Here is a 23,378-nt window from a genome sequence, read left to right as displayed (position 1 = left end):
CTGAAAGCAAGTGAGGATTGCCAGTTGGTTCCAAAGGTTAAAGGACATGAAGACCATACACTGGCCAGCCTGAACTCTTCCTTACCTGCTGCATCCCTCTGACCTGCTGGTCTCAGCACAGGAAAGCCACCAGCAAACAGATCTCCCAAGGCTGGGGGTGTGCTCCCACCTCTGGAGTTGGCAGAACCTCCTCCTTCTTTGTTGGCTCCCTTAGAATCTGAGAGAAGAGACAGGCAGAAGAAGATTAGTGAGCAGAGCTGAGCATCCTGTTCTCATTGTGGACCATGGCCAACCCTGCACTTGGTGGCAGTCCCATTCTCCACCTCCAATGTTATCCTTCCACTCAGCGTCTTCCCCAAGCACCCTCTTCCTTGAAACACAGCAGACTCATGTGTCTAGTTCTGTCTGCTCCCTTCTCCACTCCACCAAAGTACTGACCATCAGAGGCCGGCCACCCTGAAAAGTGACCAAAACAAAGGGACCTAAATACAGCCATTTTCTAAGTGGCAACAGGGGAACTGGCAACACCTTTCAAATTAGAAAACCCAGATGCTGCAGGTGTAGAACTAGCCCTATTTTCAACTTAGTTGTAGGAGCATGAGACAAAGCAAACCCACAGATTTAGTTCAGCCATAATTTAACTTCTCATCCACAGAGCCCTAACCGGAACTGAAACCCAGAAGTGACCACCTCCAATGATTAGTGCTTCGGCATTTTCCTTCTGTCTCTCTCCAGTTCTCATGCCCAAGCCCCTCACACTTCTTGCCCCAGTAGATTTGCTTCTTGGGAGGAGAAGGCCCATGAGCCCCTGGTAAGGTGTCACCAATCCCACCCTTCCAAAGGGCGTGATCACCACCAATGCGAAAGATCTTCAGCTTCCACAAGAATCCCTGCAGATAACGTTGATAACCTGAAGTTAATATGCATGGAGAAAACAGGACACAGTACCCACTTGTGGATAAATGTTGCCAGATTATTTTGAGTAGTAATATTATAAAATACGTACTCATTGGAATGATTTGGAAGTGGGTGTTCCAATAAAACAGATTTATCTGCTAACTGGACTTACCCAATTAGATAGTAGGTCTAACCAAAAACCAATTTTTATTGCAATCAATATTGAAAATATTTCTTTAAATTTTTTCTCTATCCTTGTATCTTAGCATATATGTTATAGACATAAGATATAACTGCACTTTAAAAATTATCTTTGAGGACAAATATTGTATGACTTAATTTATATGAAATACTTAGAATAAGCAAATTCATAGAGACAGGATATAGATTATAGGGGTTGGAGGGGGGGTGGATTATTGCTAAATGAGTGAAGAATTCTGTCTAGAATGATGAAAAAGATTTGACAAACAATGGTAAGAGAAATACAAAATTATAAATGCAATTAGTGTCATTGAATTGTATACAAAAAGGGGGTTATAATGGGAAATTTTGTGTTATATTATGGTACCACAATAAAAAAATTTTAAACATTATCTTTGAGAATCATATCATGAACACCATTGCAATATATATGCAGACAATTATAAATACAGCTATAAATACTTACGTATATATTATTTCAACTTTGAATAAGTTTGACAAACATGAGCAAAAATGAGCAGATATGCAAACTCAGGCTCAAAAAGGTGCCTTGATTTTCCTGGAAGCAGAACCAGAACTCAAAAATGGGTCATTTGACCAAGCATGGGACTCCTTTCACTTACAATTGCATATAATTATCACACTGTAGAAGGCATAGAAAGCTGCTGTCATAAGGCCACATGAGATAGAATTCTGAGTAAATCTTTTTCCTCATGAAAAACAAAACAAAAACCCTCCTTTTTTAATGTTGGCACTTAATTTTCTGTTACTGAGTTTGAGGATTATGTTGAAACAAGATAAGTGACTTTTAAAAGTTACCCCACAACAGATGAACTGAATGTATAGGTACATCCATACAATGGAATATTATCCAGCCAGAAGACGAAATAAAGTTGTGATACATGCTACAACATGATAAACCTTGAAGATATTATGCTAAGTGAAAGAATCCAGACACAGAGACCACAGATAGTGTGTGATTCCACCTATATGAAATCCATAGAGTCAGGAAGCAGATTAGTGCCTGCCAGGGCTGGAGGGAGGGGGGATTGGCGAGTGACTGTTTAATGGGTACCAGGTTTCCTACTGGGGTGATGAAAATATTCTAGAACTAAATGGTGGTGATGGTTGCACATCACTGTGAATGTACTAAATGCCACTGGATTTTACACTTTAAAATGGCTAACATGGTGCCTTTATGTTATGTGTATTTTGTCACACACACAAACAAAAGTTACCCCATCATATAGATTATTTCTTTAAGCATCTGAAAAGTGATGGAAGCTGTGTTATAAACCTTCTACACACTTGGAAGGAAGCTCTGTTTCTCTTGCCCGCTTGGCCTGTACACTGGACCAGTCTGAGATGGCCGGATGTGTGTCCTGGGTGACAAACGAGACATCTGCCTTGACTCCTGAGTAAGCCAGGGGTGTCTGGCCGGCCTCACCCGCCCTGCCCTTAGCTCAAGGCAGGCCTGGCCGAGCTGCTCACTTACTCTCGATTTGCGGGGCACTGCGGTCATTGATCTGCGTGACTTTTCGAAGGCGGGTTCCTTGCTGGATATCAGCCAACAACGCACTCCGACCTTTTGGATCTGCCTGTCTCAAGCTGGAAGCGTCTGGGCTTACCTGTAAGGGAACAGGAGGGATTTTACTATAATTGCATATATCATTTGCAAATAAGCACAATGCCCCATCCGCTGGAAGTCTCTCCTCCCTAGTCCTCTGCCTTCCTTGTTTCTCTGACTCTGCATTGCCCCAGTCCCAGGGCTGATCCCACTGATCATCGGAGCTGCATTTTTTTTAAACACATGTGTGGGTGCACATGCACAGCAGGGCATTCCCTACATGGCACATTTAAAAACAACCCTATATACAAACCATTTTTATCAGTGAATCATTTTAAACTGTGAAATTTTAAGATTTTGAAATCTCCTCCCATTTTATCTGTAAATAATTAATGACAGCAATAAAGACCCACAGAAATATCATGACCCTAGCCCAGAGGGGATGAACAATTTTAGATACATCTGGCCTTTCAATCTCAGGTGTGCATTATGGTTAGTGATTTGGGGAAGAAAGTGCTTTGTCATTTTCTTCCTAGTTATAAGATAAACAATGGAGTGAACTTTAACGAAATTCATGTCCCAGCCCACATGATGACCTTGGCTCAGGTTAGAACAGTGCAGTCTCTGTTGAAAGAAGCATCCAGATGATGACAAATCCCTATCCCTAAGTACCTCTCAAGGGGAGCACCTAACACAATTCAGACCTGGTTTTCTATTTATTACCGAAATGTACCCTTTACTCCCTGACGCACCCATCCCAGGCTTTTCAGGGCACGGCTACGAAGAACGTTTTACTTCCTTGAAATAATGATTTAAACTTTAGCACCTACTTAGGACAAAAATCTTTTATCCTACTTGGATAAAAATCTTCCAAGTCAGCAGGAGGGTGTGGCAAGTCACATTCATGTTTACATGATGCCCTTCGACTCGAGGCTAAATTTAACATTCCTTGTCCCGTGACTTCTCACCTTTCTTTCCTCCTCCAATGTCTGCCCTGATAATTTTCCACTAGAGGGCGCTCCTTCACCTGCTATTCATACCGTGTGCTTGGATTCTCTCTGTGAGGTAGGAAAGCATTGATAACTGCAGCGAAAGTGACCACACACACACACATTTAGGCTTAATGGGTTTTGTACAAAAGGACATCTAGGGACTTACTCGCAAATTTAGGATAATATTACAAAATGATGGTCATTTCTACTCCACATGCAATATTTATGAACAGGAAAGGAAAGATTCTGAAATATTCACTGAACGTTTTATTCCATGCGAACCCTGGTCATTGGCAACTTTACCAAAAATATAATTAAGGGAGGAAACCACTCTTGGACACTTTTTCCCATGGCAAATATATGCACCAAAAATAAATTAAATAAATAAATAAATAAATAAAATAATAAAGAAAAATTATAAAAATAAAACCATTACTCCAAAGTTCATCCTTGTTTTTTCTAGTTAACATTGTTATTGAATGTGATAATTTGTCCGGTTCCACACAAAGCTTTTGTTGACTCAGTTCTCCTACAGCAGGCTTCAAAACTAAGTAGCCCAGGATCCCAAAAAAGATGCAAAGTAGGAGAATAGTAATGCAAATTAGCCCATCTCTGTGGCTGGAAAGGCTGAAAAACTAGAGTGAGCCAATCAGATTAGAAATACAAAAATTGAACCACACTATTAACAAAGCCAAGGGTGAGATTAAAAGTTGGTGAGATACTTGTCTTCATACCCTGATATTATAAAAGAATTTATATATCTTTTTTTTTCCTTTTGCATGACAGTTTGTTGTTCCAACACATGAGTGACCAAAGTAGGCATTAATTTATTTGGATGAGTTTCAATGTAGTTTGGGGGAGGAGGTGGCAGTCTAGCGTAGATCAAAACTTTGAAATGCATGTCCTCAGGCCAAGTGTCCTTCTGCCACCATATGCTGTTACTGCATTTGTCTGATACTGGTTTTCCTGCAAAATGCTAATAAAAATGTAGAGCATTGATCCAAATCTGTTTGTCTCAAGGTTGATCTTAACCTATTATTTTAATACAATTTCAGCCTTGCAGTCTTCTAAAGGAAGCTTCTCCTACGTGGCTGTTAAACCTGAAATTAATATAAAGAGGTTTCTACTCCCACAAGCCTGCCCATCCTCCCAGCCCCCAGCCTACCCCTGCCTTCTACAAACAAGGGTCAGTCAGGTATCAGCAAGTTACTTACATTTCATTACCAAGGCTGAATCTCAAAAGATAAAGAAAGGAGAGCCAGAATGGCATTATCTGCCTCCTGCTGCTACTGACTTTATGTATGAGAACACGGAGAGCCTGGGATCCAAAAGAAGTGAAATATTTTTAGAGGAAACTAACTTTTGCCTGCCAGACTTGACGCAATGTTCCCTGCACTCCAAATGTGCATAAGTCAAACTGGTCAAGAATGAGGCATATTGAGATCTAACCTTTTTCATTTCTTGTTTTAGAAATCCAAATATACAATTAAATCCATGAGCAGGTCCCTCTAACCTCCTTTTCTAAAGCCTGATGTTTTAAACAAAACGGTACAGACACCCGACGACAGTTGCTTGGATTCTGGAGCCAATGCATGCTGTGTCTTTTCTCTTATCTGGAGGTAAAGCAGAATTAGGGGCTCTTTTTGTAGTCCTGACTTCTGAGTCTGGCTCTGTTCTGTACACCCATAAAAAAATCCACCCACTGGGGTTGTCTTGGCCCCTCTCATGACTTTGGTTACCCTCTGATATCCGCTACCTCCTCACCCAAGCCAGATACCTGGAGGCCATCTCGGACTCTTCCCTCTTCCTCATTCCCTACAGCCAGTTAATTGCCAAGTCCAGTTGATTTTTCCTGAGTGATCGCTCTGGAACATGGCTCCTCTTCTCCATCCCTGCGATGCTCTTTAATGCAAGTGGCCGTCACCTCTGGAGTTCGTCACTAGTCTTCTTGCCTCCTGTCTCGCCCTCCTCCACACAGCAGCCAGAGTAACCTTTAAAAGTGGCACGTCACTTTCCCCTCTCACCTTTCAAAACCTGTCACTGACTCCCAGTGCAATCGGGGTCAAGTTCGAATCCCTTTGCATTGTTCACGAGGCTCTTAGTAACCAGCCCTGCACTCTCCATGCCAGGTGATCTTGAGCTCACCTTCAGGCCTGGGCTGAGCAAATCTCTCTGCCCTTTCTACCCTTGTCTCTTGGCTATTTTCCAGGAAGCCTCTCTGATCCTGGAAGGCCAGATGAAGGGCCCTTTCTAATGTTCCTAGAGCACATGCCAACCCTTAGCAGAGCACCTGCCACCCAGATCACGTCACTCCACTCAAAACCTGCAACGGCTTGCCATCAGAATAAAAAATTTAAAGTCCCTATCATGGCCCAGGAGGCCCTATATATCAGGCCCCTGAATCTCTCTTCTCTCTCCTGCCCCTTTGTTGCTCTCTTACTCAGTTCAAAACAGCCACACTGGCTTCTTGCTGTTTCTCTACACTCTAGTGCATTCCTTCTTGAATGAATGGATGAGTACACAAATTGATGGAAGGCATGGATGAATGCATTTCAATGAAATTTGCCTCGATTCCCCTGGTAGATTTTGAAGGCAGGTCCTTATAAATGCCCACCCCCATACTCCCGCTCCCCTTTTCCAAGTCTGGCACAGTGCATCAAAGTCAGGGTGCAAAATGCTTCTCAAGCACAGGCTGAGGACCTGGTTAAGGGTCCAGCTCATTATGACATGGTTATGGAAACAGCATGGGTGAAAACAACTCTTCCAAAATAAGGTGATCACAAGAGAGCCTTATGTTGTATGGCTAGCCTATAGATTCCACTGTTGGCCTAAATCTGGCCTGCTGACATGCTTTGTTTAGGCTATAATATGTTTTAAAATATCTGAATAATTGACAACATTTAAAAATTTAAACAGTTCACATAATTATCTCTTGTGAAATGGGAAGATCGAGCAGTGCCAGGTCACTGTGGCTATTTGGCAGCAATCATGGCCTGGGGAATGGCTGGCTGCCCCCTTCCCACGGTGTCGTCCCTGTCCAGTTGACCTGGATCCCAGTCCTCCAACTCTGGAGCTCTGCTCACTTCACACATCCATGTCACCTGCTGGGCTTGACCACCTTTCCATATGCTACCCTGGATTTACCTATAAATGTCAGCATTTTTCTACCCAAACCGGTGCTATAAAGCAGTTCCACTGTATGGCAATCCCTCCCTAACTACAAACTGCACTTCTGGTGATATATTTCTGTACTTATTTTTAGCAGCAGTGGGGTTTTTCATTCTAACACGAATTCCAAGTCCTTTCGGTAGGGAATAATTAGAAAAATAGGAGAATGAAAGTTGGGAATGAAAAATAGTAGAAATGAAGAAATATGGAGAAAGAGGGTTCTGAGATGTGTGTAACCAAGGGTTGACACAGACAGGGTTTTAGAGCAGGGAATTAGAGATTCAAGGACCATAGAGCCACGAATTCAAAAGGGCATTAAACATATGAATGGTAGACGGGCAACTGGACAAAAACATGTCTTTATATGCATATGAATTGTAAGATCACCGAAACTGAGGCAGAAAGGGGGCCTAAATAAATGACAAACAAAAATCAGAGCAGTCCTCTTTGTTACTAACTCAACCCAATAATATTTACAGTTTAAGCATCAACCCTGGGCTAGGTATTGTGTTAAGGCTGGCCAGGACCCTTCTCTCAGGGAGTAAATGTATATGTATATGCATATAAGTGTATATATTTGTGTATGTGTATATGTATATACTTGTGTATGTGTATATGTATATATTTGTGTAAGTGTATGCATGCATGTGTGTATATATATGAATATCACTGATTCTGTTTTAATTTCATTGACTATCTCGACTGTTTTATTTTTGTGAACTGAAATAATTAGAAAGGCATTCATGACATAATTAGTTATACCCCTAACTAACATTCACCAGTAGGCCCTCAATACTCATTCAGGAATTTGACCATTAAAAAAAAATTCTAAATATTTTAGCATGTATCTCTGAAAGATAAGCATTCTTTTGTTTTGGACATAATCACAATGCTATTATGACATTAAAGTGCCAATTCCTTAATATCATCAACTATACAGTCAGCTTACTTATTTCACTGATTATCATTTTTTAAAACAGTTTTAATCAGGATTAATATAAAATCTATATACTATGATTAGAAAATGTGTTTGTCTCTTTTAATCCACATGTATTCTAACATCTCTCTCTCTCTTAATCCTTGCATTTTGTAGTTATTGTTGTCAAAGACACCAAAAAAATATTTTTCTATGGAATTCTTACTGTCTGGATTTTGCTGTTTGTACATTTATCAAAATTTTAATATATGTCCCACTTTCATTTCCATTATTTGTTATTGTCTTAATTTTAACTAAATTAAAATTTTGATGCATCAAATTTAGGAAGTCCTTTCTGCCTCCCAATTATGAGAAGAAAGAAAATTAGTGCTTGTTCTCTTATTTCCCCCTCTCCCTCTTGCTTTCCCCTAATATGTTCTATCATCTATTTTATTACTTTCACATTGTCAAGACTGATAACATGCACAATCTTCCTTCCAACTCTGAAGTATTCCCTTGCACTCCGTTTAGTTGCTTTAAATTTGGACGTCTTCCTTGCATGCCTTTCTTTTCTGTGAAAATTTTTGTTGGAATGCTGTTTTCCTGTTGACAGAAGAATCACTGACTATCACTTTATGTCTCCAAATGGCTGTTTAATCATACTCTGTTAAATGAACTAATATAATGCTGACATTTTTATGGCCTGTGCACACATATCATTATGGGATATTTAATGTCATATTCCTGCATTGGCTCCACTGTGTCTTGGACCCCAAGACTTCCTTGGAGTCTTGGATCAAGCTTTGACAGCAATCCTTCTTCCTTCCTCCTCAACATCTTCTTGACTCCCTAAGGTATTCTCTGCAGTGGTCATTCAAACACTTTCCTCCTAATTTCTATCCCACCCTGCTTAGGAGGGAAATCTCACAACCATTTTTAATCTCTCACCTCGCCAGGCTCCTTAGACACTGCACCACCCCAGGGTGCCTCCCAGCACGGATCACTTAACTCCCTTCTTTTCCTCCCCTTGCTCTCTAAACATCAGCTCTGCACTAGTCCCCAGGATTCCATCCTGCAGTTTCTCTCTCCCTCCGCCACTCCTCTCTCACCTCCTTCCTCCCTCCCTTCCTTCCCCTCCCCACCAACCAGACCTTCCTTCTCTGTCTACGCTCTGCAGAGCATGCCTGGCAAAGCCTTGCCTCCGGCACTGACCTCTCTCTTAGGAAACCAGGCTCGCCTTCCCACCTCTCGATTGCCAGCCCCAGAAAGTCCCAAACTGAATCCTTCAGCCTCTGGCATACATGCCCTCTCCTCTGGCTTTCCGTCTGCTGTAGGAACATCCCGTCATCCGGGCCTGAACCTCCACGTGCCTGCCCTGTGCCAGCTTTCCCACCTGTGTCCACTGCATCCCTGCCTCACTGGTCCCTCTCCTGCTGTCAGGGCAGGCTCCGACCTTCATACCTTCCACTCCATTTCCACTCTCCCCTCCATTAATCTTCCCATGATTTATCTTCTGAACACGAGCCTCCGAGCTGGTCTCTAAAACTAGGACCCTAATCTCTTTTCATGACTGCCTTCAGATTACTGTTCTAATGTCCTCAACAGGATATAATCTTTTCCTGTATGATATACACCCCCAACCAAAGCACATAGTTCATAATTCTCTACAGCCCTACTTGTATCTTGCCCAATAGTATAAGTATAACTTGCATATGTTGTTCTTACCCTTTATCTTTAACTGGAAACTCTTAGCACGCTAAAATGAAACCATTTAATTTCTTTTACCAGCATACTCAGCATTTTTCACCATATGAACAATCTATCGGTATTTTTTAAAAATGAACTTTATATAAACTTTGGCCCCTGGATCTTTGAATATGCCAACTCTGATATCTAGCTGCTCTGACAAATCATGTGTGACTTCTTAAAAGACTTACAGGTATGGGAAGAGAAACCGCCTTTTAAAAAAATATTTATTTTTAATTGTGGTAAAATATGCATGACCTAAAAATAATTTTAATCATTTTCCATGGACAATTCTTGGACATTAAGTACATTGACAATGCTGTGTAACTTTCACCACTATCTATTTCGACTGCCTTCCTAAACTGAAGGTTATGCCACTCCCTGTTTCTTCCAAATCATTTTCATACTTTTTATCCTTTGGCTACTGCATCCCTAGAAATGTGAATTCAATTCAGTTTCACTCTTTCTTTTTCCCAGGCTTTTAATTTATGACTAAATTTTAAATTATCAGAAAATCTGATTTTAAAACCTACACTGGACCTGGAAAGAACAGTCTTCAGAGCTCAAATAAAGAGGCCCGAGTTAGGAGATGAGGACATGACACTAGGAAGAAGGAAAAAATAATCCATAGTTTAAACAGTGCCTCGAAGACAGGTTGAGATTCCATAGCTATCATTTCTTTCAAACAAAAAGAAACATGTTCCACTTCTGGCAGATTACTTTGCAAACTAACGCAATAACACTGAAGACATCAGTTCTAACTCCACTCCTGCCTTCCCATTTCTGTTAAAGGCTTTCTCATGTTTGTCCGGCTTGAAAACACCTCTTCATTTGAAAGACCCCCCTCTTTCACTGAGACCTGAATCTTTCCTACTTCCCACCCACAGGGTAAGGAGGACTCACAAGCAGACTGCAACATGCAATGGGAAACAATGACAGCACAGTAACAAGAGAATGTGAAAGCATCTGTGTGTGCAGGCGCTATTCTAAGCACATTATGTGTTTTAAGCAAACTTCACATTGAAAGTGCATTGAATAGCCCTATGATATGGTCCCGGTAGTATCTCTGGTTCAGAGGGCCGCCCAGCGATGGTAAGCGTAGAGCTGAGAGGTGAGCCCCGGGGGGTCCTGGCTCTCTAAACACTGCGCTGTGCAGCCCCTCCAGCAATGTCATCATCCAGGAAGGTAACAGAAGGTAAGAAGGGGCCAGACGGCCAGGCCACAGGCAAGGGTAGGGGTCACTTTCGCAAGGGTGCAAGAGCAGAGCAGGAAGGAGGGGGCAGGGAGGGGCCCTGGAGGAGGAAAGGGAAGGGCTGCGTAGAGATAGAGAGTGGGTGGAGCCTTCTAAGAAGATTGGGGGCCAAAGGAGCCAATTGCTAGGTCTTTGCCAGGAGCAGAGAAGGACTGACGGCCAAGGCATTAGAGTGGCTCTGAGAACAGCCTGATGAGTGTTTTAAAACGTGAGCCAGGAGCTGATTTGGCAGGGGTGGGGATTGAGAGCATTTAAAACGGAAACCACACAAAGTAACCCTATGCTGCCATGCCGATAACCCTTAACTGGAAATAAACCGGCACCTAAACTTCCTGTCCAGTAACACTGAACACTTATGGGCCAGTTCCTGCTGAGCCATCTCTTCCTCTCCAAGCTTTGGCCCTGACTCACCTTCTATGCCTCTCTGCAGCCTGCAGGGCAAAAGCAAGGTTTCCAGCCTATAACCTCCCGTTGACTCGAAACATGCTCCACACGATAGGAAACAAGGTAACAAAAATAACCAGGAGGAGGAAATTCCAAAATATCTAGAAATTTTAAGATGCTGCCAAAGGATTCTGCCTGTTATAGAGGATAATGCAAATGGATCTGGATGTTCTTTTCTCACTGTCACTTTTCTACATCTTTGCTTGGAGAGTCCAACAGAAACCTCTAGGTCTGAACTTGGATTAGAACCTAGAGAAACAATGACTCACAACCTTAGGCCAAGGACAGCACCAAGAGAATCTCACTACCGGGTCCGATGGTATTCTCCCCCATTCCAGAACCTGTTTACAAATCTCTCTGGGTTGAGGCCCTAGGACACCAGACCTGGGCTATTTCACATATGCACTCTACAACTCTTATCAACCTTGGACCTCACTCCAGTTCTGCACTCCCTCAGTGAAGATTAGAAGGCCCTTCCTCACCTACATGGCACCCAAAGAATCCTTCTTTGCTTTTCAGGTCATCCTCCACACCTCACCTGATGCCTCTGTGTGGTCCCTGCTCCCAACATCCTTTATTCTTCCCCAAGTCACTTCTTTTGGTGCCAGTAGGGCTGCAAAAAGCATGCTCACTGGCCAGTTGTTAGGAAAGCAAAGTAGTATAATGGCAAGAGCTGGGTTCAAGGATCAGCTCTGAAATTTACTATTCTGTTCAGGTTCAGTTTACATTTAAGGGGATATGTGGGCCCGTTTTACTAGTTCCAAATGGTCTTGCAGAGTAAATCACACCCTGGAGGGGCCCTTCCAGCCCTTCAATCAGATGGGAGACAGTCCTTCCTTTCAGTTAAAATTGAAGGGCTCGAGGTCCCACCACCTTGACTGGGATCCTGGAATCCATCATTTAGCTAATGGCACAACTGAAGGCAAATTACTTGACCTCTCCAGGGGTCAATTTCCTCACCCATAAAATTGGAAAGAGAATAATAATGGCGCAGAACACAATAGGTGTGGTGAGGATTAAATGAGGTAAACCATATAATGAGCCTAAAACAGGACTTGGCACCTGGTAATACTTAATAATGTTAGCTATATATATCAGCTCCCTCTAATAGTCTAATACTCCCACCTTTTCCTGTTTTAAAGCTCGCATTCCCTGGAACAAAGCCAGGAATTCCATAAAAAGAAATCCCCGGATGACAACTGTGCAGCAGGCCTAGAAAACAGTCAGCTCAAATTAGAAAAGAATGGAATGAATTCCAAAAATAAAGAAACTGTGTAAGTAGCTAGAAGATGCAATGCTTAAGGGGAAGAAGGAATATGTCTCTTCTCCCCTTCACCACCAACAAAAACAAATAGAATCAACAACTCAAGGAAAAAGAGAAAACTGTCCAAGAAAGATATTGACTAATGATGATTTTGAACTACTTGATAAAATAAGAAAGGAGATACCTTATGATTATAATATTAAGAGTAAGGACCCAGCATCATAGGATTGAGAAAGCCTTCTGCACCAAAAGTGGGAAGAGAAATGAAACAAAATAAAGTTTCAGTGGATGGGAGATCTCAAATAGAGTCCAGAGGTCATTCTGGAGGTTATTCTTAAGCATTATATAGATATCCCTTTTTAGTTTTTAGGGTATTAGAATAGCTAGAAGGAAATATCTGAAACTGTTGAACTGCAACCCAGTATCCTTGATTCTTGAAGATGATCGTATAACTATGTAGCTTACACGGTGTGACTGTGTGATTGTGAAACCCTGTGGCTCACACTCCCTTTATCCAGTGTATGGACAGATGAATAGAAAAATGGGGACTAAAAGTAAATGAATAATAGGGAGGAGGGGGTATGGGATGTTTTGGGTGTATTTTTTTTCTTTTATTTTTATTCTTATTTTTATGTTTTGGAGTAATGAAAATATTCAAAAATTGATTGTGGTGATGAATGAAGAATACGATGATACTGTGAACAAGGAATTGTACACTTTGGGTGATTGTATGGGATGTGAATATGTCTCAATAAAATTGCATTAAAAAAAACAGTATACTGGTTCCACAGAGAAAGAAAAGGAATCACAGATTCCTACTTGGTTCCATAATGAATAGTATGTATACTATCATAATCCTGAAAACAATATTTTTCAAAGATTTTCCACTTTTAGAGGCAAAACCAGAAACACTTAACTACAGTTACACAACTAAAGGAAAATATCATCCTAGACAATGAAGAAGTTGAAAGAATTCAGTAATATATAAAAACAATAATCAACTACAACCAAGTGGGGTTTATTCTGGGAATGCAAGACTGGTTCAATATAGGAAAATCAATCAATAAAATCCACCATATTAACAGTCTAAAGATGAAAAATTACATGAGCATATCAGTGGATGCAGAAAAAGCATTTGACAAAATTCAACATCTATTCATGATAAAAATTCCCAGCAAAACAGGAATGGAAAGGGATTTCCCCAACGTGCTAAAAGGCATTGACTAAAAACCACAGCTAACATCATAATTTACTGATGAAAGATACAATATTTTCCCCTAAGATCAGAAACAAGGCAAGGAGGTTCACTTTCACCACCTTATTCAACATCATAATGGAAGGCAATACAAAGAAATATACAACATACAGATTAGAAAGAAAGAAATAAAATGGTCCTATTCACATACAACATGATTTCTGTATAGAAAATCCCAAGAAATCTACACAAAAATTCCTATAACTGAGTGAGTTTAACAAGGTCACAGGATACAAGGTCAACTCACGAAGATCAATCGTATTTTTATACAAGTAACAAATAATTAAAAAATAAAAAAAAAAAAACTTATTACTTTATAATAGCTCCAAATACAAATTACATACTTAGGTATAACTCTAACCAAACATGTTGGATGAGTATTCTGAAAACCATAAAATACTGATGAAAAAAATCAAAGAAATAAATGAAGAGACATAACATGTATGTGGATTGGAGAATACAGCACAGTAAAAATATCATTTCTGCCCAAGTTGATATATAAATTTAAAATCAATGCAATCCCAATCAAAATCCCAACAGGATTTAAAAATAGATGTTGACATGCCGATTCTAAAATTTATATGGAAAGGCAAAAAAACCAGAATAGCCAAAATAGTTTTACAAAAGAAGACTAAAGTTGGAGGACCCACACTACCTGATTTTAAAACTTAGTATAAACTACAGTAATCAAGACAGTGTGGCAATGGTGAAGGAAGAGGCCCATAGATGAATGGAAGAGAGTCCTGAAAGACCCATACAAGTACGGCCAACTGATATTTGACAAAAGTGTGATGGCAACTTGATGGAGAAAGGACAGTCTTTTCAACAAATGGTGTTGGAACAATGGGACATCCAAATGCAAAACATATAAAACTCAACATCAATCTCATACCTTATACATAGATTAGCTCAAAATGGTTCACAGCTATAAATGTAAAATGTAAAACCCTAACAGTTTTTCAGAAGGAAGCATAGGAGAAAATCTCTGTGACCTATAGTTAGGCAAAGAGTTCTCAGACAAAACACCAGAAACTCAATTCATAAAAGAAAGAATTACTAAATTGGACTTCATCAAAATAAAAAGCTTTTGGAAAAGACACTGTTAAGAGGATGAGAAGACAAGCTACAGACTGGGAGAAAATATTTTCCAATTGCATATCCAATAAAGAACCTGTATTCAGAATATGTAAAGAACTCTCAAACTCAGTACTGAGAAGACAAAAACTGCAGTTAAAAAATGGGCAAAAGATTTAGATGCTTCATCAAAGAGACATATAGAAAGCAAATAAGAACATGATGTTTAACATCATTAGCCATGTGGAAAATGCAAATTAAACCATGATGAGATATCACTACACACTTTTTAGAATGGTTAAATAAAACAAAGCAAAAATAGCCACCTGACAATACCAAGGGCTGACTAGGCTGCAGAGCGACTGGGATGCTCATGTATTGCTGGTGAGATTGTAAAATGCCTCTGGCAAACAGTTTGGCAGTTTCTTATAAAGTTAATTATACACTCACATTATGACCCAGTAATTTCACTTCTAAGTATTTACCCAGGAGAAATAAAACATATGTCCATATAAAAACCCCAACAAGTGTTTATATCAGCTTTATTCACAGTCACCAAAAATTAAAAACAACTCAAATATTCTTCAAAGGTTGAATGGATAAACAAACTTTGAAATACTATCCAGCAATGGAATAATACTAAAAAAATAAAGAGGAAGAATTCTTGATATATTCAACAACATAGATGAATCTCAAATGAATTATGTTAAGTGAAAGAAAACCAGGCTCACAGGTTGCAATTCATACTGTATGATAAAACATTCTGGAAAAGCAAAAATATAGTGACAGAGAATAGACCAGCGGCTGTCAGGGGCTAGGGATGGGGTGGGTGTGATTATGAAGGAGTAACATGAGGGAGTTTTCTGGGGTGATGGAACCATACTACGTCCTGATTGTGGTGGTAGTAACACAAATATATAATTTTTTTTTAACTCACAGAGCTGTTACCATCCCCCATAGAAGTCAGTCTTACTCTATGTTAATTTAAAAATACATACATACAGCATACACACATACATACATACATGAAGCTGAGAAAATCTGGAAAGGGGAAGATAAAAAAAGAGGTAGAAGAAAGGGCAGGGGTACAAGTGACCTCATTTCACAAAATAGGTGGTCAAAGCATACTGTCAAACACTAATTAAAACAACAACAGCAGGGCTTTAAATATATTATTTAGTCATAAAGGCAACCACAAATGGAAGTAAAAAATAAAGCCTTAAGTATCAAAAATAAGGAGGGTGGAGAGAGGAGATGAGGGATGATATAGGGAGCTAAACCCTCATCTCAGACCAGTAAGTCAATAGATGATGTCTAAAGTGATAAATCAAGAAATAACAGTGTTGGCATGTTATTTAGAGATAGCAACTTGTGATGGTAATTTTATGTGTCAAATTGGCTAGGTTATGGTGCCCAGTTGTTTAGTGAAGCAAGCACTAGCCTGATTGTTACTGTAAGGGTATTTCGTACATGGATTTGCATCTATAGTCAGATGGCTGCATCTACAATCAACAAGGGAGATCACCCTCAGCTATGAGGGGAGTCTCCTCATCCAATCAGTTGGAGGACTTAAAGCCAGAACTGAGGATTTCAGAAGTCAGAAAGAAAAATTCCTGCCTCTAGCCAGCCAGCTTCTCCTGGGGGATATAGCTTCATCTTCATTGGAGATTCTAGCCTGTGGCCTGCCCTACAGAGTTAAGGCATGCCAGATTTTAGAATCACCTTCTTCAAAGTTTCCAGCTTTGCCCTATGGAATTTGGACTTGCCAATCTCCATGGTCATGTGAGCCAGCTGCTCACATGTTGTTGCCCCTCTTTCTTTTTCTTTTCTTTTCTTTTTAAATTCATTTTATTGAGATATATTCACATACCATGCAGTCATACAAAACAAAGAGTACATTCGATTGTTCACAGTATCATTACGTAGTTGTGCATTCATCACAAAAATCAATCCCTGACACCTTCATTACTACACACACAAAAATAACAAGAATAATAATTAGAGTGAAACAGAGCAATTAAAGTAAAAAAGAACACTGGGTGCCTTTGTTTGTTTTTTTCCTTCCCCCATTTTTCTACTCATCCATCCATAAACTAGACAAAGGGGAGCATGGTCCATCTTGTTGCCCCTCTTTCACTGCTGACTTGCACTAGTTCATTTTCTACCCATGGGCATGCATTAATTTGACATGCCCATTGGACCACTCACTAGGTTCTGATTTCTGTTCACTTGCAGAGGAGAGGTGATGACACCCCGAGACCAACGATGGCCAGGCCCTTCCAGCCCACATTACCACCCCTGTCTACTCCCAGGGTCCCTCTGACCTGTTATCACCTCGCGGTCCTCGAGTGAGTCTTTTACAATATCAGAACATTGAGATGCCCAGAAACAACCATGGGTGACCTTATCCCTCAGAGGAAAGGACAGGCATCTCCACCACGCTCATCTTGAACCAGCTTAGCTGCCTCACTGTCTAGTTTGTGGGTGTGTGTGGGGGGCCTTGGTGGAACAAGGTCAGTGGGCCAGGAGGAAAGGCTGGCAAAGGAGCTGTATGGACATGTTCTGGGAAGAATACACCTCCCTGGGTTATACCCTCCATAGCCAGGGGACCCCCGGGAACGATGGAGCTTCAGAACAACACCCTCCTCCCATTTCAGCACCCACAGCACCATGCGTGACTAAATTGCAGCAGAGCACTTCCAGGTATCCTTCCAGTCCTGTCACTCCATCCTCCACAACCAGATAAACCTTCCCCAAACACCATTTTCATCATGTCCCTCTCCTGCTTAAGAGCGTCCAATGGCTCTGCCCTGCTCAAATGCACATTTTCCCTGAAGCACTTTCTGAGAACTCTAGCTGGTCTTTATCTCACCTACCTGATCTTTGCCACTTAATAATAATAATAACAATAACAACCACAATAATAACAATGTGGTCCTGTAATTACATACATTTACAGTTGACAAGTCTTTCATAAGCATGGGTGCCTCACAGAACCCATGAGGGGTAAATGCTACTTCCCTCATTTTCCAACACATAAACCCAGTGACAGCAGCACGTCAGGAGCTCAATCCATATTTGTTTGACTTTCTTGATCTGTGAAGCATAAAATTTTGGTCTAAAAATTTTTAGACTTGCTTGCTGCTCTTTAGGAGGGCAATACCTAAAATGAATAAATAATAATTAAACAATACCTAAATAAATAAAGAGCAAAGAAGTTTAAAACATTAATAGGTCAAAATAAAGAAAAAAAGGAAATAAGGCAGCAAGGCAAGATTAAGATCATACAGTTTTCTCTCCTTTTTTCTGTGTACTATTTTTTTTTTACCTCTTTTGTAAAGTTATATTTCTTTTATTAGGAAAAAATATTTTTTACATCAATATGTATATGGACAAAAAGATCAAATGCAAGTAAATATGGGAAATGGGGTACTTCCGTGCCATAGTTTGCAAGAAAAGCATAAACTCTTCTATTCATTCCAGCATTGCCAACCAGAGGCTTCTTTTTTGCCCTTACTCCTCATGCAAAAAAACATTCACTGAGGATCTCCTATGGCCAAAGACAGAGTGAGGGGAGTGGGCAGACATGGCTATGTAAGACTTCCTGGGTAAGGCTCAAGAAATACCTGGAATTTACCCAATCTGCCTTTGAGCCTTGCTGGCATTTATGCTCCATAGATAGGTCTTTTATGCTGAGTTTGCAGCCCCAGGAAACTGGCTGCTGAACATCTCCATGTGAGTGTCCCACTTAAACTCAACACATCCAAAACAAGCTCATCATCTCTCCATCCCACCCCCGACACACACACACCTGCTCACCTGTTTCTCCTCTTGTGATAGGGACCTCAGCAATATCCTTTGAGTCAACCAAGCTCGAAGCATCAATCCCTATATTATCCCCTTGATATGCAGTCATTTGTCAATTCTATTTTCTATTTATTCTGCCTTCAAATGTATCTCAAATCCCTTCTAGTTCCACTGCCTCTTCTTCTGTTCACACCCTCTTTTCACTCCTCACTCACACACTCTCACCCCATGTAAACCACCACTTCGCTGTTAGCGATGGGAGCAGGTCATTCTCCAGGGGTGTAGGTGGAAGTGGGAAAGCCGAGTAACAGATTTAAATGGTCTCCTAATGGGCCTCTTGCTTTCAAAATCTTCCCTCTCCAGTTTAACTCTTGTACCACTTCTCCAAGTTTCTTCTTTAGATCTAGATCAGCCGTCCACAGAATTAGGATTAACCCATGTGGCGTGGAATTTCAGGCCCACCAGACTCTGGCCACAGCCTGGCTCCACCTCCCACCCCACACATCTTATATCCCAGCCACAATTGCCTCGATCCCCCCCATCCTCGTAGTGGGCATGCACTTTGTGTCTCAGGCCTGATTCTCCTGCAAGAAAAGCCATTCTCCCACTTCCGCCTACTAAAAGTGCACTCATCTTCCAAGGCCAAGCTATGAAGACTATCTAATGGAGCCCTAAATTAATCTGAAAGTTGGAATTAATTATCCCCTCCTCTGCATTCCCACTCTTACCCTTTATTGTATAACAGCTATTAACCACATTAGCAGATATCCGCTGGGGTTCCCTGAGCTCTTGAGGTCTGGAGGAGACTGGCTCAGACGTCCAACTAGATGCTCTCAGGGAGCTCAAAGCCTCTTGAAGATTCCTGCTGTTCCTGGTGGGGAGCTTAGGTCTCATGGGCACGCTTGCCTTCAGGTTCCTACTTTTATAATCCTGTCTCTACCCTGTTCCTCAAGGGCTCAGAAATGCAGCTCAAACTCCTTCTGTGGTCCACTCCTACCCCACTCACATAGAGCATTCATGCACACAGTAGACACTAGTGGAGCTGCCGTGGGTGGAGAGCAGGAGGGCTCTCCATCTCAGCCTCGTCAACAACTTCACACTGACAGCCTCGCATCCCCGGTCCTCACATGGCCTTCGACCAACCCCATACAGGAGAGTTTCCCCTGGCCCAGCAACTCATTAGTCACCTCCTCTCTCTCACATCCCTTCTCAACTACCTTCTCCCTCTGCCCAACCTCTTATACCTGGAACCAAATCCTCCCCTTGCTTCATGGGGTGCAGTTTGGCATTATTGTTGCTGCATTCCTGCCCTCAAAGTTCTATCCCTCTGTAGTTTATCAAGGTATTTCCTCAAAGACAGTTTCCTCCGTAAGAGCAATTCTGGTGCCAGCTTTTGGGATGTTTCACTTCTTGATATACATATGTCTTCCCCAATAGACTTTAAGTTTTAATCAGCTTTAGCCCTTGCAAGGCCTATCACAAGATCTTATACATAATAAAACTTTTAAAACATTGCTAAAAAATTAGTTCTTCATTGTGAAAATCACAGTGTGAATTAAAAATAAAAACAAATGCTTTTGTCTTGAAAATCCCAGAAGGGGTCCCACTGTGTTCTCCTGAAATATGACTCATACAACATACTTTCATTAATGACTTTCCTTATGTATTTTTAACAAAACGGGTCCACCTCAAACCCTCCTGGAAAAATACAGTAGCATCTGCTTAACTGATTGCCTGCAAGCATACGGGAGGGCAGAAATAAACTGAAGGTCGCGACAGCTGCAATGAATCAAAACGAAACGTAGGCTTTCATTGTTCTTAATAACCGTAAACATGTCTTTATGACAATTATGACAGGGAAAGATTTTTTGCTTAGATGGAATGATCAACCATTTGAGGTACTGAACTGTAGCAGAATAAAGGGGGAGCTATTTTGAGCTCAATTCTCTCAACTGTATTTTCGTCTTGCACCTCCTAAAATTAGGCCTGCTGTAATCGCAGTGGCTTGGGCTGATGCAACCATCACTTCTGAAACGGAGATGAGTTCCCATACACCCTCCTTCCTTTCACTGATGGGTCTCTGCCTTCCTGGTCTCTTCATCCATCTAATTCCATACCCTACAGAAGTGTCTCCAGCCCTGCTTATGGAAAAGCCATCTGAGGACCTTTAAGCTATGGGCAGCCGTTCTTCCAGATGGATTATTCTCTGACTCGTTAAGATGGTGAAGCCTCTGGGAGTCATAGGGATGTTTAAATAATAAAATATCAATAAAGTCAACCAACATCCACTGCCCTGTGAAGTGCCAGCTACTATTCTGGTCTCTAGCATATTTAATTTCATTTTAAGAATGAAAATGAACTTTTACTAGCAGAAAACATTATATGAATGTAAGACACTGACTATAAAAAACTAACACATAAACATTTTTAAGAAGTCACATTTAAAAATTCCAATAGTCTCTGGTACTTATTCTGTTCATTTTGAATAACAAAGCCATCAAGGAGTTCATTTTAAAGATTATGAATCTTTAACAATATATAGAATTTAAGTTGACAAAAAATCTATGGCAGTCAAGTACCACAGAAAGAGTTTTGGAAAATCTGTGGGAGCATAATTTTTAAAAACAGCTGTCTCAGCTTTTTGTGGAATGAGGTGAGGTATAATGAAACAAAAATTAAGTAAAATACATTCATTTACTCATATTTTTCTCAAATATTTGGAAAAACCACTGCCATGATTCTTTTTAGAAGAGAAACTACTTGGTTTACTAGCTTGTGAAACGCTGGGTTCTGAGGGAGCAAAGTTTGTGAACTTAATGGCACCATGTCACAGGGCTGGGCCTGGGGTGAGACGCGTGAAGCACCAGGGGGCAAAACTTCAGGAGGCCATTACTCTCAGCCCTGGGCAAGCCAGTGCCGGAAAGGGCCGGGCGGCTCCCTGGTCTCACCCCAGTCCCCACCCTGCTGTGTCACCCTCATCCACACTGAGAGGGAAGACAGCCATTTCAACCTGATCACTCAGGGACTGACCTCATTTCTAAGGTCTGTTCTAATCATTCTGTCCCAGCTCAGTCTACACTCTTTATTCTTTGCTGCAACAAGTATATTTTACTTTGTGTTCTTAACTTTTCATAGGTCTTGTGTGAAAGACCTATGGGTTCACTGATATGGGTCTCCCAGAGCTTAGTGTAGTATTTTGCAAAAAGCAGACATTAGAAGAGAAATGTATGCCGATGGGCCAGAAGACTTTGAAGTTTAACAGTGAAATGTGACAAAGGTGAAAAAAATAAAAAAAAAATCTTCAGACTTCTTAGACAGTACTCACAGGGTTCTTTCATGACATGTATCCTACCCCATCAAACTTCTGTGCAAGGGGGTCATCTCATTTTCTAGTAAGAGCCACTGATCCAACAAGGCAAAATAGAATAAGGACAACAAAAAACAAATAAGAATATCTAAGCTGATAATGACCTTATTGTATTGTTTTTCTTTTTTAAGGAGAGAATTCTCAAGTGTTTTACTTCATAGAATTTTAAATTAAGAAGGAAACTTAAAGTTATTTATTAGGTATGACCAATATTGAGGGGGGAAACACTATAGTTTTAAAGGACAGATAAGGGAAATGTCAACAGGGAAAGGATGGGAAAAATGAACAAGGAGGTGAAAGAAAAATGGACAATCACCTTTGCACATATGAATGAAGGTGAAGAAGTGTGTTTAGTGGGTTTACAGGGTGCAAAGACAGATAAACTCACATATATGACACACAAAACACACAAAGATAGGATTGCCAGATAAAATAGAGGATGCCCAGTTAAATTTGAATTTCAGATGAACAACAAATATTTTTTAGTGTAAGTACATTTCATGTGATATTTGCCATATACATACACCAAAAAACTGTGTCCTGTATTTTTATTTGCTAAATCTGGCAATCCCACACACGGAGAAAGTGATACAGGGAAGCTAGAGTGAGGAAAAGTGATGGAAACAAAGAAAGGGAAGGAGTGAGACTTTTTTTTTAAATGGATTAACATTCCCTTCTGGTGGTTTCTCTGGTACCTCTAAAGACTTAAGCCACGTTGTACTTCTGCAACTACGGGTATAAAGGGAACTAAGACCTTTGTTGGCTCACCTTGACCATGCCCATCCACTCCAACAAAACCCGAGCCTAATCATTCTGGCAAGAATCAGTTAGTAACAAAGAAGTCCCAAGAAGGCCAGTCAGCAGCTGCTGCGTGGCATGTGAGCTGGGCAATTTGCTTTGCGATGGTGAAAGACTGTTTCATAATGGATGGTAAAATGATCCAACGTTGTAGGGAATATGCAGAACTCTCCATATAAGCTTCCAGAAGGAGCATTATCTGTCCATTGATTCTGAAATGCATTGTACCTGCAGCACACTCAGCAATATATGTCATTAGAAGCCAGGCCGATACAGGGTCCCAGAGACAAGAGGATGCTTTAAGCAGAGATCCTGTGTTTTTCTAAACATTAGACAAAACAAAACACATTTAAGAACAAAACAAAACAAAACAAAACCCCAAAAACTTGGGGGAACGGATATGCATATGCATATGCAGTAGAGAAGTGAAGATACTGCCACCACACTCTTTATAGGGACAGCTCAATGCTGCCTCTATAAATACGTCTGCCCTGAGGGAGCCTTTCCTCAAGGTAAGGTGGGAGTAGCTGAGAAAACAGAAGCTGGACCCTCAATGAGCAGCGGGAGCTGGTGCGTGGTTTCTGCAGTCGCCTACTAAAAAAGGCGTTGGGTCTGCAACTTGGTGACAAG

General features: G+C 40.9%; 1 protein-coding gene across 1 annotated transcript in view; it reads right to left on the bottom strand.

Moving 5' to 3' along the window:
* The window catches only part of WIPF3 (WAS/WASL interacting protein family member 3), a 62,487-nt gene that overhangs the window by 23,340 nt on the left and 15,769 nt on the right, over nucleotides 1-23,378 (bottom strand). The window contains exons 3-4 of the mRNA XM_037837801.1: nucleotides 2,594-2,726; nucleotides 86-217 (exon numbers count right to left, since the gene is read on the bottom strand). Coding sequence (XP_037693729.1) covers nucleotides 86-217; nucleotides 2,594-2,726 — 265 coding nt within the window. The remainder of the gene's footprint in view (nucleotides 1-85; nucleotides 218-2,593; nucleotides 2,727-23,378) is intronic.

The sequence above is a fragment of the Choloepus didactylus genome, chromosome 5 (assembly GCF_015220235.1).
Source record: "Choloepus didactylus isolate mChoDid1 chromosome 5, mChoDid1.pri, whole genome shotgun sequence".
NCBI classification, from domain to species: Eukaryota; Metazoa; Chordata; class Mammalia; order Pilosa; family Megalonychidae; genus Choloepus; species Choloepus didactylus.
This window is presented reverse-complemented; position numbering and strand designations above follow the sequence as displayed.